This window comes from Macaca mulatta, chromosome 3 (assembly GCF_049350105.2).
Source record: "Macaca mulatta isolate MMU2019108-1 chromosome 3, T2T-MMU8v2.0, whole genome shotgun sequence".
NCBI lineage: Eukaryota > Metazoa > Chordata > Mammalia > Primates > Cercopithecidae > Macaca > Macaca mulatta.
The window spans coordinates 46,201,431-46,223,035 of NC_133408.1; the positions used below are offsets into that span (position 1 = coordinate 46,201,431).

General features: G+C 46.7%; 1 protein-coding gene, 1 long non-coding RNA gene and 1 pseudogene across 7 annotated transcripts in view; 2 read left to right on the forward strand and 1 right to left on the reverse strand.

The window, feature by feature from the left end:
• Window positions 1-21,605, forward strand: part of TRRAP (transformation/transcription domain associated protein) — a 135,698-nt gene that overhangs the window by 105,803 nt on the left and 8,290 nt on the right. For 4 of the 5 annotated variants that reach the window (XM_077996189.1, XM_077996190.1, XM_077996188.1 and 1 more), the window contains 9 exons: window positions 315-580; window positions 1,204-1,304; window positions 4,996-5,197; window positions 6,653-6,817; window positions 8,328-8,418; window positions 9,780-9,925; window positions 10,759-11,020; window positions 20,222-20,447; window positions 21,158-21,375. In XM_077996189.1, the coding sequence (XP_077852315.1) occupies window positions 315-580; window positions 1,204-1,304; window positions 4,996-5,197; window positions 6,653-6,817; window positions 8,328-8,418; window positions 9,780-9,925; window positions 10,759-11,020; window positions 20,222-20,447; window positions 21,158-21,375 (1,677 nt within the window). Of the gene's footprint in view, window positions 1-314; window positions 581-1,203; window positions 1,305-4,995; window positions 5,198-6,652; window positions 6,818-8,327; window positions 8,419-9,725; window positions 9,926-10,758; window positions 11,021-20,221; window positions 20,448-21,157; window positions 21,376-21,605 lie in introns of all 5 variants that reach the window. The other variant, XM_077996187.1, reaches the window with a different exon arrangement.
• On the forward strand, window positions 13,048-17,604 carry LOC144339717 (uncharacterized). The gene is made up of 2 exons (XR_013415074.1): window positions 13,048-13,149; window positions 16,295-17,604. It is a non-coding gene; the product is annotated as an uncharacterized LOC144339717 (long non-coding RNA).
• Window positions 14,628-16,117, reverse strand: LOC106997568 (E3 ubiquitin-protein ligase RNF14 pseudogene; annotated as a pseudogene). Its single transcript, XR_013415832.1, has one exon. The product of XR_013415832.1 is annotated as an E3 ubiquitin-protein ligase RNF14 pseudogene (transcript).

Sequence of the window (21,605 nt, forward strand, 5' to 3'; positions counted from 1 at the left end):
AGGTGGCTCTGTGTGGCCTTTGCTGGTTTTCCTGGTCCCCTCTTATCCCCTAAACCTGTCAGGCGTCCACGTGTTTAGAGCAGCCTTTGTCATTTTATGATTTGGTTAGCCAAGATGATAACACTCGACTCAAGAATTAGCACCTTTTAGAAGTTGCTTATGGCATAAAATACAAAGTAACGAGGGTTTAGTCACACAGCTCCCCATTTTCATAAGCCATGTGTGTGTGTGTTTCATTTTTTATTTAAGCCTTGTTGTGAAGTGCTTTGAAAGAGGATCTGTGTGGTCTGATGATTCCTTTCTTTGCCCTCTAGCGATTGTAACTGCCTATGAGAATAGCTCTCAGCATGATCCCAGTTCAAATAACGCTATGCTTGGGGTTCACGCATCAGCTTCAGCAATCATCCAGTACGGAAAAATCGCCCGGAAACAAGGACTGGTCAATGTAGCTCTGGATATATTAAGTCGGATTCATACTATTCCAACTGTTCCTATCGTGGATTGCTTCCAGAAGATTAGACAGCAAGTTAAATGCTACCTCCAGCTGGCAGGCGTCATGGGCAAAAACGAGTGCATGCAGGTGCGGACAGGACGCTTGAAGAATGAGGCCGGGAAGAGAATGAGGCTGGGTGGGGAATGAGGCCAGGTGGGGACTCTTGGTTCAGAATATAAGGAAGGCGGATTCGAACTCTCTATAAATACAGCCTCAGTAAGGGGAAAACAGTCCTTCCAAAACACAAAAGGGAAAGGAAGCTACTTGACTGAATTACAAGACTTACAATCTTGTAAGAATTACAGTCTTGTAAGAATTACAGTCTCTTGTGGTCTCTGTCCTACCATATACTTAGTTAATGTGTTTAAGGAAAGAAAAAAATTTCACACTACAGAATTATGAGGATCTAAGATAGATTTTGACTATGTTCAGAGGAATCTTAAGAACAATGAAACCAACTAGAACTATAAACCTTTGGAGAAAATAAGACCCCTAAGTATTTAGGATCAAATACTTAAAGTTTAGCATTAGTGTTTCAGTTTAAATTCTGAACGTCAATCAGTAAATATTCATGGTAGGCAAATCTGTTGTCAATTTAAAGTACATTGGTCAATGACTCATAGACTTACTACCTAGATTAGTACTTTATGAAGTTTTCATATTGTTTGGAAATTTCAAGAACTTTTTTTTTGCTCATTTTTTTTGAACAGGGCCTTGAAGTTATTGAATCTACAAATTTAAAATACTTCACAAAAGAGATGACAGCCGAATTTTATGCACTGAAGGGAATGTTCTTGGCTCAGATCAACAAGTATGTATGTTATATTGAAAGAGGATAATAGAAAAAATGCGTCGGATTATTTAAATAGTTATTTATAACCTGAAGACAATGTGAAGCTCAAGCTAGAAATGGGTATGATTTGGTGACAGTCATTAGATAGGATTTTTTAGGTATTGCACCTCTGCAAAGAGAGTAACTTGCAACAAATCGATAAAAAGCCTATTTAAAAGCATTTCTCAAATGAGCTACTGGATCACAGAACTGATAAAATGGATTCATTTCCCCATTTCCTCAGCCCGCCATTTACAGAGCTGGTTCCTTTTGTGGAGATGATTCTTGCCTTAGACCAGGGGTCAGTAAAGGATGGCCTGGGGGCAACATCCAGCCACTGCCCTGTTTTTGTCAATGAAGTGTTGTTGGAATACATCCCTCCCCACCAATGTTGCCTGTGACTGCTTTCACCCTACTGCAGAGTTGAGGAGTTGTGATAGGAATTGTATGGTCTGCAGCACCTAAACCATTCGCTGTCTGGCCCATCACAGAAAAGGTTACCAAACCCTGGTTTAGAGAAGTAAATGTCAGAGGAGATTTTGTAAATAGCATGCAAATGAAGTAGACTCCACAAGATGCTGCTTGTTGCCTTGTGTAGGCTCCAGTGCCTGCTTTTCACATCTTCAATCTATGGGGCTTGCATGTTTAGCTTATTTTTAAATTAGGAAGCAGTTTTGTCAACATGAAAAGGTTTTATCTTTTTGTGTAATGTTTTAAATTCATATGACAGACACAACCATTCAAAAGTGTACAATTTAGTGGGTTTTAGTATATTTACAGTGTTGCACAACCATCACCACTAGCTAATTCTAGAATATTTCCATCATCCTCAAAGTAAATCCTGAATCTGTTTGCCGTCACTCTCCTTTCTCCCCTCCCCCTTTCTCCTGACAACTGTTAATCTATTTCTGCCTCTATGGATTTGCTTATTCTGAACATTAATATAAATAGAAGCATACACTATGTGGCCTTCTGTGACTGTCTTCTTTCACTTAGTAGGATGTTTTCAAACTTCATCCATGTGCTGTCATGTATCAGTAACCTGTTCCTTTTCATCGCTGAGTAATATTCCATTGGATATCCATACATTTTGTTTGTCCATTCAGCAGTTGATGGACATGTGGATTGTTTCTACTTTTTAGCTACATGAGTGATGCTGGTGTAAACACTGAATACGTGTCTTTGTGTGAGCATGTTTGAGTTCTCTTGGGTATATACCTGGGGGCAGAATATCTGGGTCATATTGTACTTTTCTGTTTATCTTTTTGAGATATTGTCAATCTTCCACAGTTGGCTGTACCATTTTGCATTCCCACCAGCAGTGTTTAAGGTTTCTAATTTCTTCACATCCTCACCAGCACTTGTTATTTTCTTATTATGTATCTGATTATAGCCATCTTAATGAGTATAAAATATATTTCATTGTGGTTTTGAATTGCATTTTCCTAATGACTGATGACAGTGAGCTTCTTTTCTTGGTTTTTATTGTTGGTTTGGAATTCTTTATATGTCTGGATAAAAGTCTCTTTCAGATACATGATTTCCAAGTATTTTGTCACATTCTGTGGGCTGTCTTTTCACTTTTTTGATAGTGTTCTTTAATGTGCAAGTTTTTAATTTTGATGAAGTACAATTTATATGTTTTTTTCTTTTGTTGCTCATACTTTTCACATCTTCTAAGAAACCATACCGTAATCCAGGATTAGAAGCATTTATTCTTATGTTTTCTTCTAAGCGTTTTATAGATTTAGCTTTTACGTTTGGGTCTCTGATCCATTTTGAATAATTTTTTTATGTGGTGTGAGTTAGGGGTCCATATTTATTATGCTGCATGTGGATATACTGTTGTCCCAGCACCATTTGCTGAAAAGTCTAGTCTTTCTCTATTGAATGGTCTTGACACCCTTGTCAAAAATCAGTTGAGGCCAGGCCCAGTGGCTCACACCTGTAATCCTAGCACTTTGGGAAGCTGCGGTGGGAGGATCATTTGAGCCCAGGAGTTGGAGACCAGCCTGGACAATATAGTGGAGACCCCCATTTCCAAAACCCGAAAAATAAAAATCAGTTGACCATTTTTTGTGGGCTTATTTCTGGACTCTCACTTCTATTCCATTGATCTATATAGAGTCTCTTATATTTCCATATGAATTTTAGGTTATTTTCATGTATTTCTGCCAAAACAGTTGGAATTACGATAGAGATTGCATTGAATCTGTAGATCAGTTTGTGAGTATTTTGCCAACTTAAGCAAGTTTTCCAGTGTGTAAACACAAGATGTCTTTCCACTAGTTTAGGTCTTCTTTAGTTTAATTCAACAATGTTTTATAGATTTTAGTGTACAAGTCTTGCACTTATGTTAAATTTATCCCTCAATATTGTCACGTGAATGGAGCCGTTTGCTTCATTTTCACATTGCTCATTGCTAACATTTGGAAATACCAGGGTTTTGTATATCAATCTTAGATTTCTCAACCTTGCTGAGTTTATTTGCTCTAATAGCTTTTTGGGGATTCTTCTTTTCTGTATATAAGATCCTGTCAACTGCAGGTAGAGATGGACTTACATCTTCTATTCCAGTAAAGATGCGTTTTATTTCTTTTTCTTCCCAATTGCCCTGACTAGAACCTTAAGTACAGTGCTGAATTGAAAAGACAAGATCCTTGTCTTTTTCTTGCTCTTGGGGAAAGCCATTCAGTCTTTCAGCCTTGAGTATGATGTTAGCTGTGGGTGTTTTGTAGATGTCTTTTATAAGCTTGAGGAATTTCCCTTCTGTTCTAAGTTTGCTGGGTATTTTTATCGTGAGAGGATGTTGGATTTTTTTCAAATGGCTTTTTCTCTGTCCTCTGAGATGATTGTGGTTTTTTTTCCTTCATTCTTTTAATGTCATATATCACATTGATTGGTTTTATTTATACTGACTTTTCTGTTTCCCATGTTGAACCACCCTTATTGCTGGGATAAATCCCACTTGGTCATGACAGATAATCCTTTTGATCCACTGCTGGAGTTGGGTTGCTCATTTTTGTTGAGGATGTTTGCATCTGTATCATAAAGCACATGGGTCTGAAGTTCCCTTGCTATGTCTGGTGCATTGCTGGTGTCATAGTGAAGCGGTATAACTGCCGTGGAAACAGTTTGATGGTTCCACAAAAAGTAAGCATAGAGTTCCCACGTGACCAGCATTTCCACTCCCTGGTGTACACCCAGAAGTGTTGAAACAAACAGATACCTGTTTGGGAATGTTTGTAGCAGGACTATTTGCAGTAACCAAGATGTGGAAACAACACGAATGAACAGATAAACAAAATGTTTATGGTGTATATATACAATGGAATGTCATTCACTTGTTAAAGAGAATGAAGTACCGACACAGGCTTCAACATGAATAAACCTCGAAAACACTATGCCAGATTCAAAAGATCACATGATGTATGATTCAGTTTATATGAAATGTGCAGAACCGGTCAGTCCACAGAGACAGAAGGCAGACTGCAGGTTCCCAGGGGCTGGAGTGGGAGGGGCTCAGAGTGACCGTTTATGGGGCGGTTGCACAACGTTTCGAATGGACCAAGTGCCCTGCAGTGTTCATTTTATACTGGTCAATTTCAGGTTACGTGAAGCTCGCTTCAATTGAAAACCATATGCATTTCGGTTTTCTGTCTCCTGACAGGTCCGAGGAGGCAAACAAAGCCTTCTCTGCAGCCGTGCAGATGCACGATGTGCTGGTGAAAGCCTGGGCCATGTGGGGCGACTACCTGGAGAACATCTTCGTGAAGGAGCGGCAGCTGCACCTGGGCGTATCTGCCATCACCTGCTACCTGCACGCCTGCCGGCATCAAAACGAGAGCAAATCGAGGAAATACTTAGCCAAGGTGAGACCAAAAAAATGAGCTTTGACCAGAGGTCATTGGTCGCCTTCAGATATGGACCGAAATTTAGCTACAATTCACTTATCCATGCCAGGTGTGAGGCATGATTTCATGCCTTAACTCTTAATCCTCATTACTCTTTGAAGCGTCTTTCACAGTCTGTTTTAAAGCTGAGAAAACTGAGGCCTGGACACTCTTAGGGCCCCAGAACTTCCAAGTGGCAAAGCCCCGCCTAGAGCCCGAGTCTAGCACTGCCTGTGGGAGCTCACACGGAACAGAGGGCTGAGGAGGGGATGTGGAGCTAGAGCTTCCCTCCTGGACGCCCATTAGGTTGTCATCCCTCCCCTGCAGGGCCGCTGTCAGCACAGCCAGAGAGCCGGCATGCTGGGGTGGTTATGGGTTTCTCTCTGCATGGTTCCCCCCGCAGCAGCCCCGTGGGTGTCGCCCACGTGCTCACTGCACTTGACATTCAGGTTCCTCCTTCATGTGGCTTCCTGTCTTCCCCCAAGAAGCAGACAGATAAAACCCAGAATTAATTCCAGCAGGAAACCCAAGAATAAATTGTTCCCTTTCCTATTTTGTTCATTAAAGGTTTGGATTTTTTAGAATTCCTTGATTTAACGTAAAAATTTGAAATGTACACCAGCACATGGCGGTTAAAGCCGATTACAGAGACAGCTACATGCGCTGCCTCAGTGCCTGACTCCTGATTGCTTACACCCAGATGTAATTGTTTCTGTCATCCATGGACACCTGGCTGCCAGCCTGTGGCCTCCCTGATGCCAGGGTGATGAGCATCTGAGAGTTTTACCAAGAGTTCATTGTGTTTGGATGAGATCATGAGTGTGAGTTAATGGGTGGGCAGGCCCCAGGCATCTGCCTATTGCTGTCTTACGCTTAGTCACTGTTCACTGCTAGCCAGTGGATTAGATCAGTGAGTAATTGTCATTAAAAGGGTGGGCATGGTGGCTCACGCCTGTAATCCCAGCACTTTGGGAGGCCAAGGTGGGTGGATCACCTGAGGTCAGGAGTTCGAGAACAGCCTGGCCAATATGGCGGAACCCCGTCTACTAAAAATACAAAAATTAGCCAGGCGTGGTGGGTATGCACCTGTAATCCCAGCTACTGGGGAGGCTGAGGCAGGAGAATCGCTTGAACCCGGGAGGTGGAGGTTGCAGTGAGCCAAAATTGCACCACGGCACTCTAGCCTGGGTGACAAAGCAAGACTGTCTCAATAACAAAACAAAAAAACTAAAGAGAAAATCTGTATTTAAATTATAGGTTATATATACTGTAAGATTTATGTTAAGTTTAGCAATAATGTTGGCCCTCTTACAGATATTTTTTTTACATGGCCAGTAAAGCCGCTCTTTACAGTGTTTTATGTTGGGGAAAAAGTCTCTTGCTTGAGGGCTTCAGAATTGTCATTCAACTCTAGAATTTCTCCTTCTGTCTCAGGTGCTGTGGCTTTTGAGTTTTGATGATGACAAAAACACTTTGGCAGATGCCGTCGACAAGTACTGCATTGGTGTGCCACCCATCCAGTGGCTGGCCTGGATCCCACAGCTGCTCACCTGCCTGGTCGGCTCGGAGGGAAAGCTGCTCTTGAATCTCATTAGCCAGGTGGGAAGAGCAGAGTGGCCTTGTACACGTGCACAAAACGTTGTGTCTCCATTTTGCGTTCTGTTTTTTCCCAGAAAGTAAATTTGAGTGCTCAAAGTATTAAAAATAAGTTAAAGAGCTGGAAAGATGTAATCATCTAGATATTACTTAATATAAAGCATAATTAAAAGTTATTAAAGAATATATCAGTTGAAATGAAATAGCTGATAAAGCAGTTCAGTGTTCAAATTGTAATTTCTTAAATATTTTCCCATATATAATGCAAGTAAAATAAACTTGTACTATAATGTACAATTGCCAGTGGATACCCTGAGAATGACAGCAAGCCCTGAATCTGATGGGTAGTTTTCCTCTGATTTTTTTTTCATGTGCTGGGAGCTCTTCAGAGCTGCCCTTAAACTAAAACATTCCCGTGATTGTGGCTGTCGTCCTTTTGACAGTTGAACTGCGTCATAAGGAACCCATGGTTTTCTAGGGCAGTGGGGCGGGGCTGGGGAAGCGGACAGGCCAGGGCCCTCTGGAAAGGCTCTCGTAACCATCTCTCGAGAATGGTTCCAGGATGTCCCTCTACCGTGAAACGATCCAGGCATAGAAGGAGGACCAGAAATGGCATAAGCGTGGCCGCAGTAAGGTTTGGGACACAGCGCCTTCGTGCTTGCTTTTGTAAAATCATGAAGTGCCACAGGAGTCTGCGAAGGTCTTTAAGAAGGAACTGGGCCCGTGCTCTGCCCACCCATTCTTCTGGCTCCTTCCTGCAAGCACCACCTGTGCTGTGTGGGACCTGAACAATGCCCTGGTTTTCGTTGAGGAAGCAGCTGTGTTTTTGAGTCCCGGCATTCTGTGTAGTGCTTACCCTCAGGGTGCAGATCCGACCTACTTGGTCTCATCACTCGTGGAACATCTCAGGTTCAAGAGCAGCTGCCTGTGCCTGTGACAGCTTAGATGTTATTCCTTCCTTCATTTCATGGGCACATTCTGAAGGATCCAAGTGACATGGTACTATCCTGTCAGCCACAAAAGTCCAGTTCAATAAAACGGGAGTTTCTTAACTGAAACGGACATCCCTCCATCTCCTCCCAGCTGCAGTTATGCAGAATAAAGTTATTTGATAATGGAATTAGTTCACAATCCACAGTGAATTGTGCCTGACAGAAAGATTAGCTGGTATTTGTATGTTTTTTTATTTGCTTCAGTGAGATCTGGGGACACGTGTGTTTTGCCTCCCTCTGATTTAGTGCCTGGAAGGAAAGCGTGGTTTCCCTGTCACAGTTCCTGGGTGGAGTTGATGAAATGCATGTGTTGATGTGTCTTGGCTCTTTTAAAGTGAAGTAAACATTTTGCCTGATGTTGAACCTGGCCTTGTGCGTCAGATCAGTGCTGTAGTATTTGCTTTCTTGTTCCAAAGGCAGATCAGACACCTGTTTCTGACTTGACATTGGTTGTTTTCAGTACAAATTATCCAGAGCTCAGTGGAGAGCAGCACTATTTATGATGTCTTGTCTCTGAGCAGGTTGGACGCGTGTATCCCCAAGCGGTCTACTTTCCCATCCGGACCCTATACCTGACCTTGAAAATAGAACAGCGGGAACGCTACAAGAGCGGTACGTCTCGGGTGGGGCCGGCAGGCCAGGCCAGGAAGGGCTTATTCCAGGGGGTGCCCCACATCCAGACAGACCACTGCGGCCACCCCCTGCCCTGCAGCTCACTCCTAGCCATGGCCAGTCTCTCCTCAGTGGGCAGCACTGTAAGGCAGGAAGCAAAGCCTGATCTGAGTAGTCTCTCTTTTGCCAGGATGTAACAGGCGTTCATTTATCCCAGTGATTTGATCTATAGGTAGAGAAAATGTGTGAAATTTTCAGCTTCAGAAAATTGTAAAGTTTACTTTCCTCCTTAGTAGTAAGTGCATCCCGATACACAGCACAGATGCCAGGTGCCGTGTGTGTGTGTGTGTGTGTGTGTGTGTGTGTAAGTTATGAGGAGTATCTCCAGCTGTGAGAAGAATCAGCGTTGAAGTCAATCTTACCAGATGTTGGTGAAATCTCACTCACAGTGTAAGACTTTTAATCCATATTGAATAGCCCTTGTATGCAAAGCAACAACTGATTTGATGGCTTCAGGTACCCTCCAACCACGGTACTTTAACAAGAGGACTGTTCACTGCCCCTTGTTTTCAGTGCTGAATCTCCTAAGGGCCATGGACCGTGCTTGGTTGGCGAGAGGCGGTGGATGAGGGCTGCATGGCACTTTTCAGCTCTAACCCCTGGAGAGTCAGTCTCCCTAGGTGGCTTCATGTCTTGGTCATTTGGAAATTAAGGTTTTTTAGTTTTAAGACTAAGTGTAGAGAGGTAAATTCAGAAAAAAATTGTCATTAAGGGCTCTGCAGTGTATCTCACAGGGAAAAATGACCATATTTTTCAAAAGCAGTATTTTGCAATTGGCTTGGCTTTCCAAACCAGTTTCCTATTAACTACTTTTAGATCTCTGAGTTTATAGTAGCAAGGAACGTGTAACATACTGTGAGATAGTTTCCTAAACATTTACGTTTACGATGATCAGACCTAACAGAAACATTAAAAGGAGTGCTCAGGGAACCGTTGTGCGCCCTCACCTGGACTCACCAGGTGGCGTGTTGTCACAGCTGCGTCCTTTGAAACACATACATGGGTTTATTTAATGGAACGGATTGAAGCCACGTTGTAGACAACTGCGCTGTCCCTCCCCGCGTCCCTCAGCGCACCTGCGCCTATAACCAAGGCCTTCTCCCACGCGGTCCCTGGGGAAGCGGTCTTGTGAGGATTCACACGCCGGCAGGAACCAGCGCTCCTTTGGCCCATGGGTCCTGCAGCGCTCCGAGCCCTGGCGTCTGTCGGTTTTGCGCTGACACTGGCGTTGTGTGTGTTGCTCTCAGATTCTGGACAGCAGCAGCCAAGTTCAGTGGGTAACCAGTCCCATTCTGCATCAGATCCAGGGCCCATAAGAGCAACAGCACCCATGTGGCGCTGCAGCCGAATCATGCACATGCAGCGAGAGCTCCACCCCACCCTTCTGTCTTCCCTGGAAGGCATCGTCGATCAGATGGTCTGGTTCAGAGAAAATTGGCATGAAGAGGTATTTGGCTCTGATCTCGCACATGATGGCTTCTTGTAGAGGGGACGTGGCATTCTGTATGCTTCTGTGGTTCTCTTCCCTTGAGGTTTAGCTGCCGGTCCTTTTATGTATTTGTTGTTGAACTTAACCATGGACCAGGCAAATAGCTATCTCCACACACTAATACAGCCTTAAAGATTCGAAGCAGAAGACATAAAAGAGGGTGGAATTGAGGAAGCTGCTTCTTGCTGTTAAAATGCTGGCTGTGCTCACTTCTCTGAGCTCATTGACCTGAGTGCCACTGTAAACCGGGTGTGAGCAGAAGTAGTGGCGTGAGTAACAGGGTTATAATTTCCAGAGATGGGAAATTGTAGGTATGTGGGGTCTTTTCAGCAGTCAGACCACTTCCTTAATAACATTGGCTTCCGCTGATGACAAAATAGTCTACGCCTCACTGCCCGGATGCTTGCCTGGTTGAGCCCCGGGGCAGCACCTTACTGCTGGGAAGTCTCATGCGTGCACACAGTGGGAACAGTACAGCTGCCTGAAAATACAGGGGTTTTGTGGCTAATTGCAGATGGGTGTATGATCCGAAAAAGTGGGGCTTTTCCGTTTTTGCTTTTTTAATGCTCAAGGCCCTTACTCCCCAAGGTGAAAAGTGCCTGCTCCCATGCAGCACGCACAGGTGTCCCGTTTCTTGCACATGCCGATTTCATGGCTGCTGTGTGTGGGTCCTGCTGGGCGGTGCGGAGATGACCCTGGGCTGGGAGGGCCGCACTCAACAGGCGCTTTTGGCTGCTGGTTCTGGAGTGGAGGGCTGTGTTTGTCAGTTGTCTCTGGCTCTTTTCTACCAGGTTCTCAGGCAGCTCCAACAGGGCCTGGCGAAATGTTACTCCGTGGCGTTTGAGAAAAGCGGAGCGGTGTCCGATGCTAAAATCACCCCCCACACTCTCAATTTTGTCAAGAAGTTGGTGAGCACGTTTGGGGTGGGCCTGGAGAATGTGTCCAACGTCTCGACCATGTTCTCCAGCGCAGCCTCCGAGTCTCTGGCCAGGCGGGCGCAGGCCACTGCACAAGACCCTGTCTTTCAGAAGCTGAAAGGCCAGTTCACGACGGGTAAGTCTCGATTTTCCTTCCCTTCCGTAGGGAGAATTGTGCACGCTGATTTCCTCCGGCTTTAGTGTCGAAGCTGATTAGATTGTTGGTTTTCTGATCACTGCACGGGGCACACTGGTTACACTCTGTTTACGGTGCAGACTTCAGAGTGCATAGCTGTGACCATGTGTTTTTCTCCCTAACGAGGAGTCAAGGTTTGGAGCAGGAGCTGCCAGGATCCAAGACAGGGTAGAAAGTTTCAGGCCACACTGCCCTTCTGCCGTCCTGCCTTCCTGAGACCCTTCCTTCACTTGGTTTGGTGGGAATCAGTGTAGGGTGGGGTGGTGGGAGACAGTGTCAGTGTGAGCCAGTAGGAGACAGAGTCCTGGTGAGCCTGTGCGAGACGGTGCTGGTGAGCCGGTGACAGATGGGGTCAGGTGAGCCGCTAGGAGATGGCACCAGGTGGGATGGTGGGAGACGGTGCTAGTGAGCCAGTGGGAGACAGCGTCTGGTGGGCTGGTGGGAGACAGGGTCCGGTGGGCCCATGGAAGACCGGGTCTGGGTGAGCTGGTAGGAGATGGCGCCGGGTGAACCAGTAGGATTTATAGGGGCAGGGCCTGCGGTGACGAGCTAAGTGCAAGCTCACTGTGGATTCTGGGCATCGTGATAGGGAGATGTATTTTCAATGCTTGTCTGTAGTTCAGGTTAATGCGTTTTCCTAGACTCACAGCTTAACTCCCGGCTCTGCCTCTTATGTTGTGATGTGAGGGAAAGGAGTCCAGTTTCCTTCAGCCCAGGTTTCTTCCTCTGTCAAATAGGGATCCTTACCCCACAGTACCCCCGCCCCCCATCTATACACCCGCGTTCCATCCTTGTGCCCTTGTCCCATCCAAGCACTCCCGTTCCATCACACACACATGTCCCATTTACGCACCCACGTCCCGTCCATGCACTCCATCCACTCACCTGTATCCTATCACCTGCATCCCATCACTGCTGTGTCCCATCTACACATCTGCATCCCATCTACTTACCTTGTCCCATCATACACACCTACATCCCATTTACACAACACGTGTCCCATCACACGCACCCCTGTCCCATCTACACACCCGCGTCCCATCCTCACACCCCGTCCCATCCTCGCACCCCCATCCCGTCCTCGCACCCCCGTCCCGTCCTCGCACCCCCGTCCCATTTACACACCCCCGTCCAGTCCACACACCCCATCCACTCACCTGCATCCCCTCATCCTCATGTCTCATCTACACACCAACGTCCCATCTACTTACCCTCATCCCATTTACACACGCGTGTCCCCGCATACGCACTGTGTCCCATCTACACACCCACATCACATCTGCGTACCTGCATCCCATTGTACACACCCGCGTCCACCGCCGTGCACACAGGCACAGCTGCTTCTCGTGCTGTCTGGAACACGTTGCTTCTCACTCCTCATTCAGCCTCCATCCCACTGACCTGCGGGCGCCCCAGCAGAGAAGCGCATGGCAGCCTCCCTTGCCAGGCTCTCACTGAGAGCCCCTGGTCCCAGGATGTGGCTTCGGCTGCCTGAGTAACTCCCCAAGCCTTCACCTCTTGAGTGTCAGCACATGAGTGGTTGTTGTGTGAAAACAAGGTTTGTCTGGTACAGTTTCCCAGAGGTGAAAGAAACATTGAATCATTCACATTTAAAAGCTTAATTACTGCGTTTTTAAAATTGTAGAACAAATCATTTTAATATTCATTTCTTATCTTCAACTTATTCTTTAACTTCAATTTTTATACAAAGTGTCCTGAATGGAAGTCCGTGAAACTATCTGGTTAAAACAAAATATGGGCCTTCAAACCTAAGCTCAGTCACTAGCCCAGGTAAAAAGAAGAGATGCTATTCTGTGACCTTTTTCCTCTTTTAATATGTTATATGCTGAACAATTTAAGAATGTGATTAGTTGCCTTGGTGACAGAATAAATAGCAGCAACTCTGTTCTAATTTTAAGATGATTTTAAATTTTATTTTTAAGATTAAGCATCCTCTTTGACAGTCCAGAAATACAGTCTTTGCTGACTTTTTGGACACATACCTAAAACAGTTAAAAAGTGATTCCTCAATTTTCAATGACAAAGTACGAGAAAAGAGTGTGTTCTTGGTGGGCATGGTGGCTCACGTCTGTAATCCCAGCACTTTCGGAAGCCAAGGCGGGTGGATCACTTGAAGTCAGGAGTTCAAGACCAGCCTGGCCAACATGGCAAAACCCCATCTCTACTAAAAATACAAAAATGAGCCTGTCATGGTGGTGTACGCCTGTAATCCCAGCTACTCAGAAGGCTTAGGTGGGAGGATCCGTTGAACCTGGGAGACGGAGGTTGCCGTGAGCCAAAATCACGCCGCTGCACTCCAACCTGGGCAACAGAGTGAGACTCTACCTCAAAAAAGAATATATTCTCAAGCTGTGGTTCAGTTTTTCTGTCCTCTTTTCCAAAGAATCTTACTTTACTACCAAGCCACTCACCTAACTATAAGGAAAGACAGTTTTTCAAAAAGGCAACAAAATCCAGAAAAAGGAGTAGGTATCAGTCCAAAATTATCACCCAAAACACTGCTGTTGCAAAAAAGAAAAAAAAATTAGGGTAGGAAGCCAAATTCCCATAGCTTGTTAGAGAAGATCTTCAAAAAAAAAAAAAAAAGAGTTCAGAAAGTTAAGAGTGGAACTACAGTGGTATAGACAGGCTCAAAATGCAGATAATTCAGGAACATTCAGCTTGGAAATATATTAGGCTTTCTCCTAGTCCAGCAGAGGAAATAAAATCATGTGTTGCTGGAATTAATATTAAAATTGTCCCCATACGCAGAAGGTAAAGAAAGAATGTGGAACAAACATAGCAAAGACAAGTCACCATAAGTCTAGGCTCTAGTGCCCGGGAAAATGGAATCGAACTTCAATTCTTCCTGAGTCAGTATCACTAAATTCTAGATTTGACCTGAAACCAGTGGACCACATACACCACTAATAAATATCAAGTGACCCACAGTGTCTGTGGTATTAAAAAAATTTTTTTTAATTATTGTAAGTTTCTATTCTGAAAAGCAGTCGATCAGAATGACACTGGACCTTCCAGTCGGTTACGGAGTAAATGGCTCCCTCCAAAGAGGACTGACTTGGCAGCAACCTAGGCTGGAAGGAATGTGAGTAGCATGAAGTAAATCAGGCTCTCAGTATAATTTCCTTAAGGCTTTTCTACCCACCCCAGTTGTAGGCAGTAGTACTGAGGGAGCTCCAACACAGTGTCTTACGGGTGCTTCCCGGAGACAGAAGGGCTCTAAGTTTAACTCGTGACCCCTCTTCTCCTTACCTAAAGCTTGGGGAAGAAAATAAATATTTAATTGTTAACTTTTCAGAACTTTGGGCACATTATAATATTTAATATTCTGTAGTTTCATTTTCCGAACCTTTGGCTTAGAATTTTTTTTCTCAACTTACATTTAAAAAAAATGTATGAATGTACCTTCACCAGATGAAAATATAAGCCATGTTCTTCCATCTCTTCTACACAGGAAGAGTGAATGAATAGTACCGTAAATATCCTGCAAGGTTGCTTTGTGTACTTGACAAAAGATTATCTCCATTCACATCCAAGCATGAAACAGCCGGTTACAACACGGTGAAGTAGGGTTGGCGAAATGTTTGTAAGGGGCTGCTAGAGAGAGAACCCATGCGGACCCAACAGAAATAGTGCCTGCAGCCAGTACATGGCATCTACCTCGCTTCTCTATGGGCACTCCACAGCATGGGCATCTCTTTGAGTCCTCTTCTAGCCACTCCTTACTTTTCATCTCTTCCAGTGCCTTCTGAATCACCCTCTCACCTTACCTCTTAAATCTTGTCTGGGCCTCATATGCTTGCAGGCATTCGTTTTGTAAGTCTATTAATTTCTCTGCGATCACCTTACATGGAGAGGCCGCGTGGTAGGTCAGTCTGCACAAGGTACAGAAGGCAAAGTTGCAGCTGGAGCAGATGCCCGTGGTACAGCCACGCCCTGCAGGCCCCCATGGGTGGGGGCAGCACACCACATCTGCCTCCAGCTCCAAGGTGGACGGGAGGAGAAGGCAGCCATGACGAGCAGATAAGTACTTCCACTGGCTCTTTGACCTGGCCAGGAGTGGCCACCGGAGGGCACTTTGGTTCTGAGCAGTTGAGGCGTTGAACGTGGCCATCTCTGATCTGGATTTCAAAGCAGTCCTTCAGACAGGCTTTGCAGTACACAGGCCTCACTGTAAGAAGTACATGCATTCACAGAAACAGGCATCGTGCAGGAACAATCTACTATTAAAGCATTTTATCTGCTGAGCTTGATCAAAGTCCAAGGTTTCCTGGACCAGACTTGACAGTGATTCCACATCCTGCACAGCTCTCTCATCCGCAATTTCCTCTGGGTCTACATGAGATCCAGCAGCTCCTCCAAAATCTAGCTCTGTGATGGGAGAGGCTTGAGCTGTCCTCGGCACTTTTTCCTGAGAACCCATCTTGAGCTCAGAAGGAGAGACAATGTTCAGGTGCACCAGGGCCTCTTGCTTAAGAAACTGCATCCGGGCAGACAGGATCCTGCTGCCACTGTGTTCTTCCCATAGGTTGTCTAGTGCTTGCATAGAGCAGAGAGCTGAGTTGGTGACAGCAATTTGCCACTAAGTGTGAACGAAGATGGGAAGGAGGCTGGCTAATCTGGTGGCAGTTCAGAGTTCAGCGCAAGTGGAGGGAGAAAGCAAATGGTATATTCAAAGCCACTATTCTGGAGGCACTCATCTGAATTGCCACTCAAATATCTTGAAGTTCTGTGGCAAATCCAGAGCGATCCTGATTTTCCACCGTGGACAGGTTCTGCTTTTCCAAATTTATCTCCATCATCAATACTCGCCGGGGCCAACAGTTCACCTCCTGAGCTTCTCACTCTTCTGACAACGTTTAATTTTATGAGGAATTGTTAATAACAATTTTTTAAAAAGGATATCAGCACCGCAGTGTGTATTTCAGTTTATTTATTTATTTTAAGATGGAGTTTTGCTCTGTCGCCCAGGCTGGAGTACAGTGGCGCGATCTCGGCTCACTGCCACCTCTGCCTCCCAGGTTCAAGCGATTCTCCTGCCTCAGCCTCCCGAGTAGCTGGGATTACAAGGTGCACGTGCCACCACACCTGGCTAATTTTTGTATTTTTAGTAGAGATGGGGTTTCACCATGTTGGCCAGTCTGGTTTCGAACTCCTGATCTCAAATGATCCACCCACTTCGACCACCCAAAGTGCTGGGATTACAGGCGTGAGCCACTGCCCGACCATGTATTTCAGTTTAGAGTGGAGGTCATGCAGATCCCATTTATTCTCCAGGTGGTGGAGATGAGACTGCCAAAGCTGGATAACAGGCCAAGATGTGGAACTCATACTACGTATACTATGGAAATCCTGCCATTTGGGGCAAATGGGAAACTGCTACCCCAGTGAGGGAAGCCCCACCTCCACAGTGTTTCCCTCCAGTCTGGGAAACTCCTTTTCATTCTTCCAGGCCACACCGTATGCACTCCAGCCTTGGGGCCAGCCCTGGTCTGTGTTCAGCATGCCACTGCTGCCGTCTCCAGCACTCGCCACCTGGCATCTCTTGGGCAACTGACCAGCAAGTGGGGCAGGCCCCCGCCCAGCTCTCTGCCCAGCACTGGGATCAGAGGGCGCTGTGTGGGCCTGTGAGCCATGGGCCAGCCTGGGGTGTCCTGAAGGAGCAGGGCCCACACCTTTCCCTTCCTCATCAACGCCTTGAATGGTCCTGGCCAGGCTGGGCTGGGGCCACCCTGTCTCGAGTTTGGGGGACCGAAGCCCACTGAACAGTCCTGGCCCAGCCCCCTTCTCCGCCTCACGTGTCCAGAGCGTGGTCCCTACCATACCTTCCAGCCGCCCTGCGGTGCCCTGCTTAGCGCTTTTGTAATGATCTTTACCATGTTCTTTCTTCATTGATGGGTTAAATCATAGAATAAGTGGTTCACATTTGTGATATTTAAAGAATCTTCTAAAGACTCATTGTGTCTTAGATGACACAGTTAAAGTTAATATTAAGTCACATAGAAGAAAATCTTTATCTCCTTAATCGGAAAGGACCCTCGACAGCCACAGCCATGACCAGGGTTGCATCAAGGCTGCTTGCGGCTGAAGTGTGGCGTGTGCCCTGCAGTCGCTGGAGCAGGGGCGGCGGGGGGCAGTCTGGGGGCCTGGCTCCCCATTTGTGATGTGTGGGTTGGGCTTGCCTCAGGTGAACCCACAGCTGAGGGAGGTGCTCTTTGAAAAGTAAAGGGCGAGCCCGGTCCTCCCGGTCTTTCACGTGAAGCGCTTTCATCTCCTCAGGCTTGTCGCGAAACGTGCGTGATGTGTGGTCTTTCACCCTTCTCTGGGAACGAAAGAGTCCAAGATGAAAGGTTTACAGAAATCATATTTTACTTAAAAGAAATGGTGGTATTCAGCATGCTTTTATCTTAAAATGTCCACATTATTTAAAAAGTAGAGAACCAGAAATGGGATAGATCTTCTGGCTTTTGATGTTAAAAAAAAAAAAAATCACAAAACCAAAACTGGAAAAAGTCAGCATGAGGCTCCTGACTCATCTCAAAGTGCAGCAGGTCTCAGACTCACAAAGCCAGAGTGTGTCCGCCTTCCGCTCTCCTGTTCACAGGGGAGGCTGTTTCTCTCTTTCTTCATCTGTGTTCTGTTGATGGAGTGCAGTCCGATTCTGTAGCAGAGCTGTGTGTGTGGGCTACCAGCCACATGTCTGTGAAGAGGTGGAAGGAAGCTCAGAAATGGCACACTCCATGTATCCCACAGAAATGAAGACTTCATTCGTGTGGGAACGGGCACACAAATATTCAGAGCCTTTGTTATTGTATTTGTAATAGCTCAAAACTGGAAACCATGCAGGTGCCCTTTCAGAAGGTATTGAATACGTTAGAAACACCCGTCCTCGGCAGTGAGGAGTTCATTACTGATACGCTGTAATGTGGGTGAACCTCCAAGAAATCATGCTGAGTGCAAAAAGCCAACTTGGAAAGGATGTGTACTGCAGGATTCTTATTTGTGAAACGTTTGTGAAATACCACAGTGGAGATGGAAAAGGGATTGGTGCTGGCCAGGTGTTCAGGATGCAGGGGAGAGGCGGGAGTGGCTGTGAAGGGAAACCAAGGGCATCCTGTGCTGATGGTGCAGCTCACAACTGATTGTGCTGATGGCTCTGCGAGGCGACACAATGACATGACCAGAGGTGTGCGCACGCATACACACGTGCACACGCACATGTGCACACGTAACTGGTAAAGTCTGAATCAGCTCTTTGGATTGTGCCAATGTCGCTTTTTGATGTTGGCATCGCACTGGCTTGCATAGGACGCTGGTGTGGGAGGAATGGGGTTAGGAGTACATGGGACTTTCTGTATAATTTGTTTGCATCCTGCTGTGAATCTCTAGGAATTTCAAAATAAAAGTTAAAAAGAGATCAGGCATGAGCTTGGCGGCACCTTCTTGGTCCAGCGTGGAGAGGGAACAAACAGTGAGTTGGCCTGCGTCCTTTGGCGGTGGCCTCTGTCCCTCGCAGCTCTGCTGGGAGATCTCACCTTGGTGCACAGCGGCTTCTCCAGCACCTGCCCGTGTGGAGTCGTGGTGCTGTGAGGAATACAGAGCAGGGAGGTGCCAGAGCTTAAAATGAAAGGGAAACCAGACAAGTGCTGTGAAAAAAAACACACACAAAATACTTTGGCTTTCCTGAAACTGATGACATCTGTGAACAGCCAAGTTCAGACATGGGCAGGAATAGGCCACTCGTATAGCTGGGTGTTATCATGCATGGGCAGGGATGGTCAGGCCACTCGAACAGCTGGATGTTATGCCAGGCGCCTCATGTGCACTGCCTTGTTTAATTTCATCCTTACGGGGTAGGTGTTAAATTATTCCTGTTCGTCTACCATGGGTTAGAAAAGTGAGGCCCTGAGAGGTTCAGCGGTGTGCTCCAAGCTCTAAGCTGGTATGTCTGCCGCCACGGCTCAGCCAGCGTTCCATCTGGGCTCAGGACGCCAGCCCTGAGGCAGCCTGGGGACGGCGCCTCCTCGTGGCTCCCCCAGGGCCCCTGCTTTGCTACAGAAGCGGTTGGGTTCGTCCTCACCTCTGGTCGCCCTGGTGAGTTAGGGTGGTGAGGCTCGTTCCAGCACTGGTGCTCATCTGGGAGGAAGTCGAGGTTTTTTTATAGAAAGACATTTTTGAGAAATGTATTAACCAGGGATTTTTGAATGCTTCAGTGAAAAATGTTTTTGGCTTTTGCCATTTTGGTATCTTGCCCTCTCGGGGCTCATTTAGAATCTGTCTCCTGGGTGGCCCTTTCTGCTGCCTCAGGCTCACTTTGATTACATTATCAGCTTTGACACGAGATCTTAGGGCTCCGTGTGACACTTATGCTCAGAGGCGGGGTTGCTGTTGGATGCTGGTCTTCAGGCCCTGGTGACACGGGCTCCTGGTTGTTGGGATTCACAGGACGCCCTCAGGCTCCTGTGTCTCCCAGGGCCCCAGCCTCACACACGGAGGTAGACATTGCCTCCACGGCATTATTCCCGAAAGGGCCTGTGGGGTTGGGGATGGGGTTTCAGGTCCCTCTCTTCCTCTTCCTCTCCACGTGGTGGGAGGTCTCGGACAGGGCTTCTCTTGTTCTGTTAGCCTCTTGGGGAGCAAGGAATATAAAATGTTTTGCTCCACACTATGTATAAAACGTGTAATTTGGCCGGGCGTAGTGGCTCACGCCTGTGATCCCAGCACTTTGGGAGGCCAAGGTGGGCGGATCATCTGAGGTTGGGAGTTCAAGACCAGCCTGGCCAACATGGTGAAACCCTGTCTCTACTAAAAATACAAAAAAAAAAAGAAAAAAAAAATTAGCCAAGCGTGGTGGCAGGTGCCTGTAATACCCAGCTACTTGGGAGGCTGAGGCAGGAGAATCACTAAAACCCGGGAGGTGGAGGTTGCAGTGAGCCAAGATCACGCCACTGCACTCCAGCCAGGGCAACAAGAGTGAAACTTCGTTTCAAAACAAACAAAACATGTAATTCGTAGCTGGAAGGGGCTTGAGCTCTGTTTGTTTTTGGTTTTTGTTTTTTGCAGTGAATTAGAACTGGCCCAGATGACTAAAAATGTTTTTAATCATGTTTTATTTTGAAGATTTTGACTTCAGCGTTCCAGGATCCATGAAGCTTCATAATCTTATTTCTAAGTTGAAAAAGTGGATCAAAATCTTGGAGGCCAAGACCAAGCAACTCCCCAAATTCTTCCTCATAGAGGAAAAGTGCCGGTTCTTGAGCAATTTCTCAGCACAGACAGCTGAAGTGGAAATTCCCGGGGAGTTTCTGATGCCAAAGCCAACACATTATTACATCAAGATTGCGCGGTGAGTGGGCCAGCCTGGTGGGTGGAACTCACCCACGGCGTCCGTGGGCATGGAGCCCCACGGGAGCTCCAGGGTGGACCCTGTGTGGAATTTTGGACTCAGATTCCCTGACATGGGAGAACCTAAGATGATTCTAGAATGTAAGTGGTCAGGCACTTTAGGAGTTCTGCCCACACTGACCGGTTAGCTGTCCTGAGTGCAGTCTGGGTTTGCATTCAGCAGACCTTCTGAGTCACCATAGAACTTAACAAAACAGTGTGTGTCCCAGTCTTTTGTAAATCCTCGAAGCACAGTATTCAGGCAGAATCAGACGATCGTAGCATTTCCTAGAGCATGCTGCATCTCATTTGAAACGCAGAAAGGGCTTTGAAGAGGTTTCTCTTAACAAAAAGTGTGTTTCGTCTTTATTTCTGAACCAGACACAGCTCTGCTTTTCCATACGTCCAGAGTTTAGCTGCCCTTTCCTCCAAAGCTGGCTCCTGTCCTGGCCAGCTGTCCCTCGTCCTTGACTTCTGTCCGGGGCTGCTGAATTGAAAATATTTGGCTCATTTCCACCGCGTCAGGGTGAGGCAGAGTACAAATAAATTGATAAACGACTGCTGGCCTACACAGTCCGTTTTCCTGTGACAGTTCGGACATCCCTAGCTGCTTCTCAAGACCAGGACTGGTAGAGATGCAGGGCGCGTCCTCATGGCTTCTCGCTCTGGCAGGTTTATGCCCCGGGTAGAGATTGTGCAGAAGCACAACACCGCAGCCCGGCGGCTGTACATCCGGGGACACAACGGCAAGATCTACCCGTACCTCGTCATGAACGACGCCTGCCTCACGGAGTCACGGCGAGAGGAGCGTGTGTTGCAGCTGCTGCGTCTGCTGAACCCCTGTTTGGAGAAGAGAAAAGAGACCACCAAGAGGCACTTGTTTTTCACAGGTGGGGGTGAGAGCCACGCCTCGCGGGGCGCGCAGGCAGCCTCACGGGTGGGGGTGAGAGCCACGCCTTGCGGGGTGTGCAGGCAACTCAAGTTAGCCTTTGAGGGTCCGGCTGTGTCAGCAGAGAATGTTCTAGTCTGTGCTGACCAGGGAAGGCCTCAAGAAGAGGAGCAGCTCTGGGCCTTCAGGCCTCTCACTGAGAGATGAGAGCTGTGTCCACCTTTCGTCTAA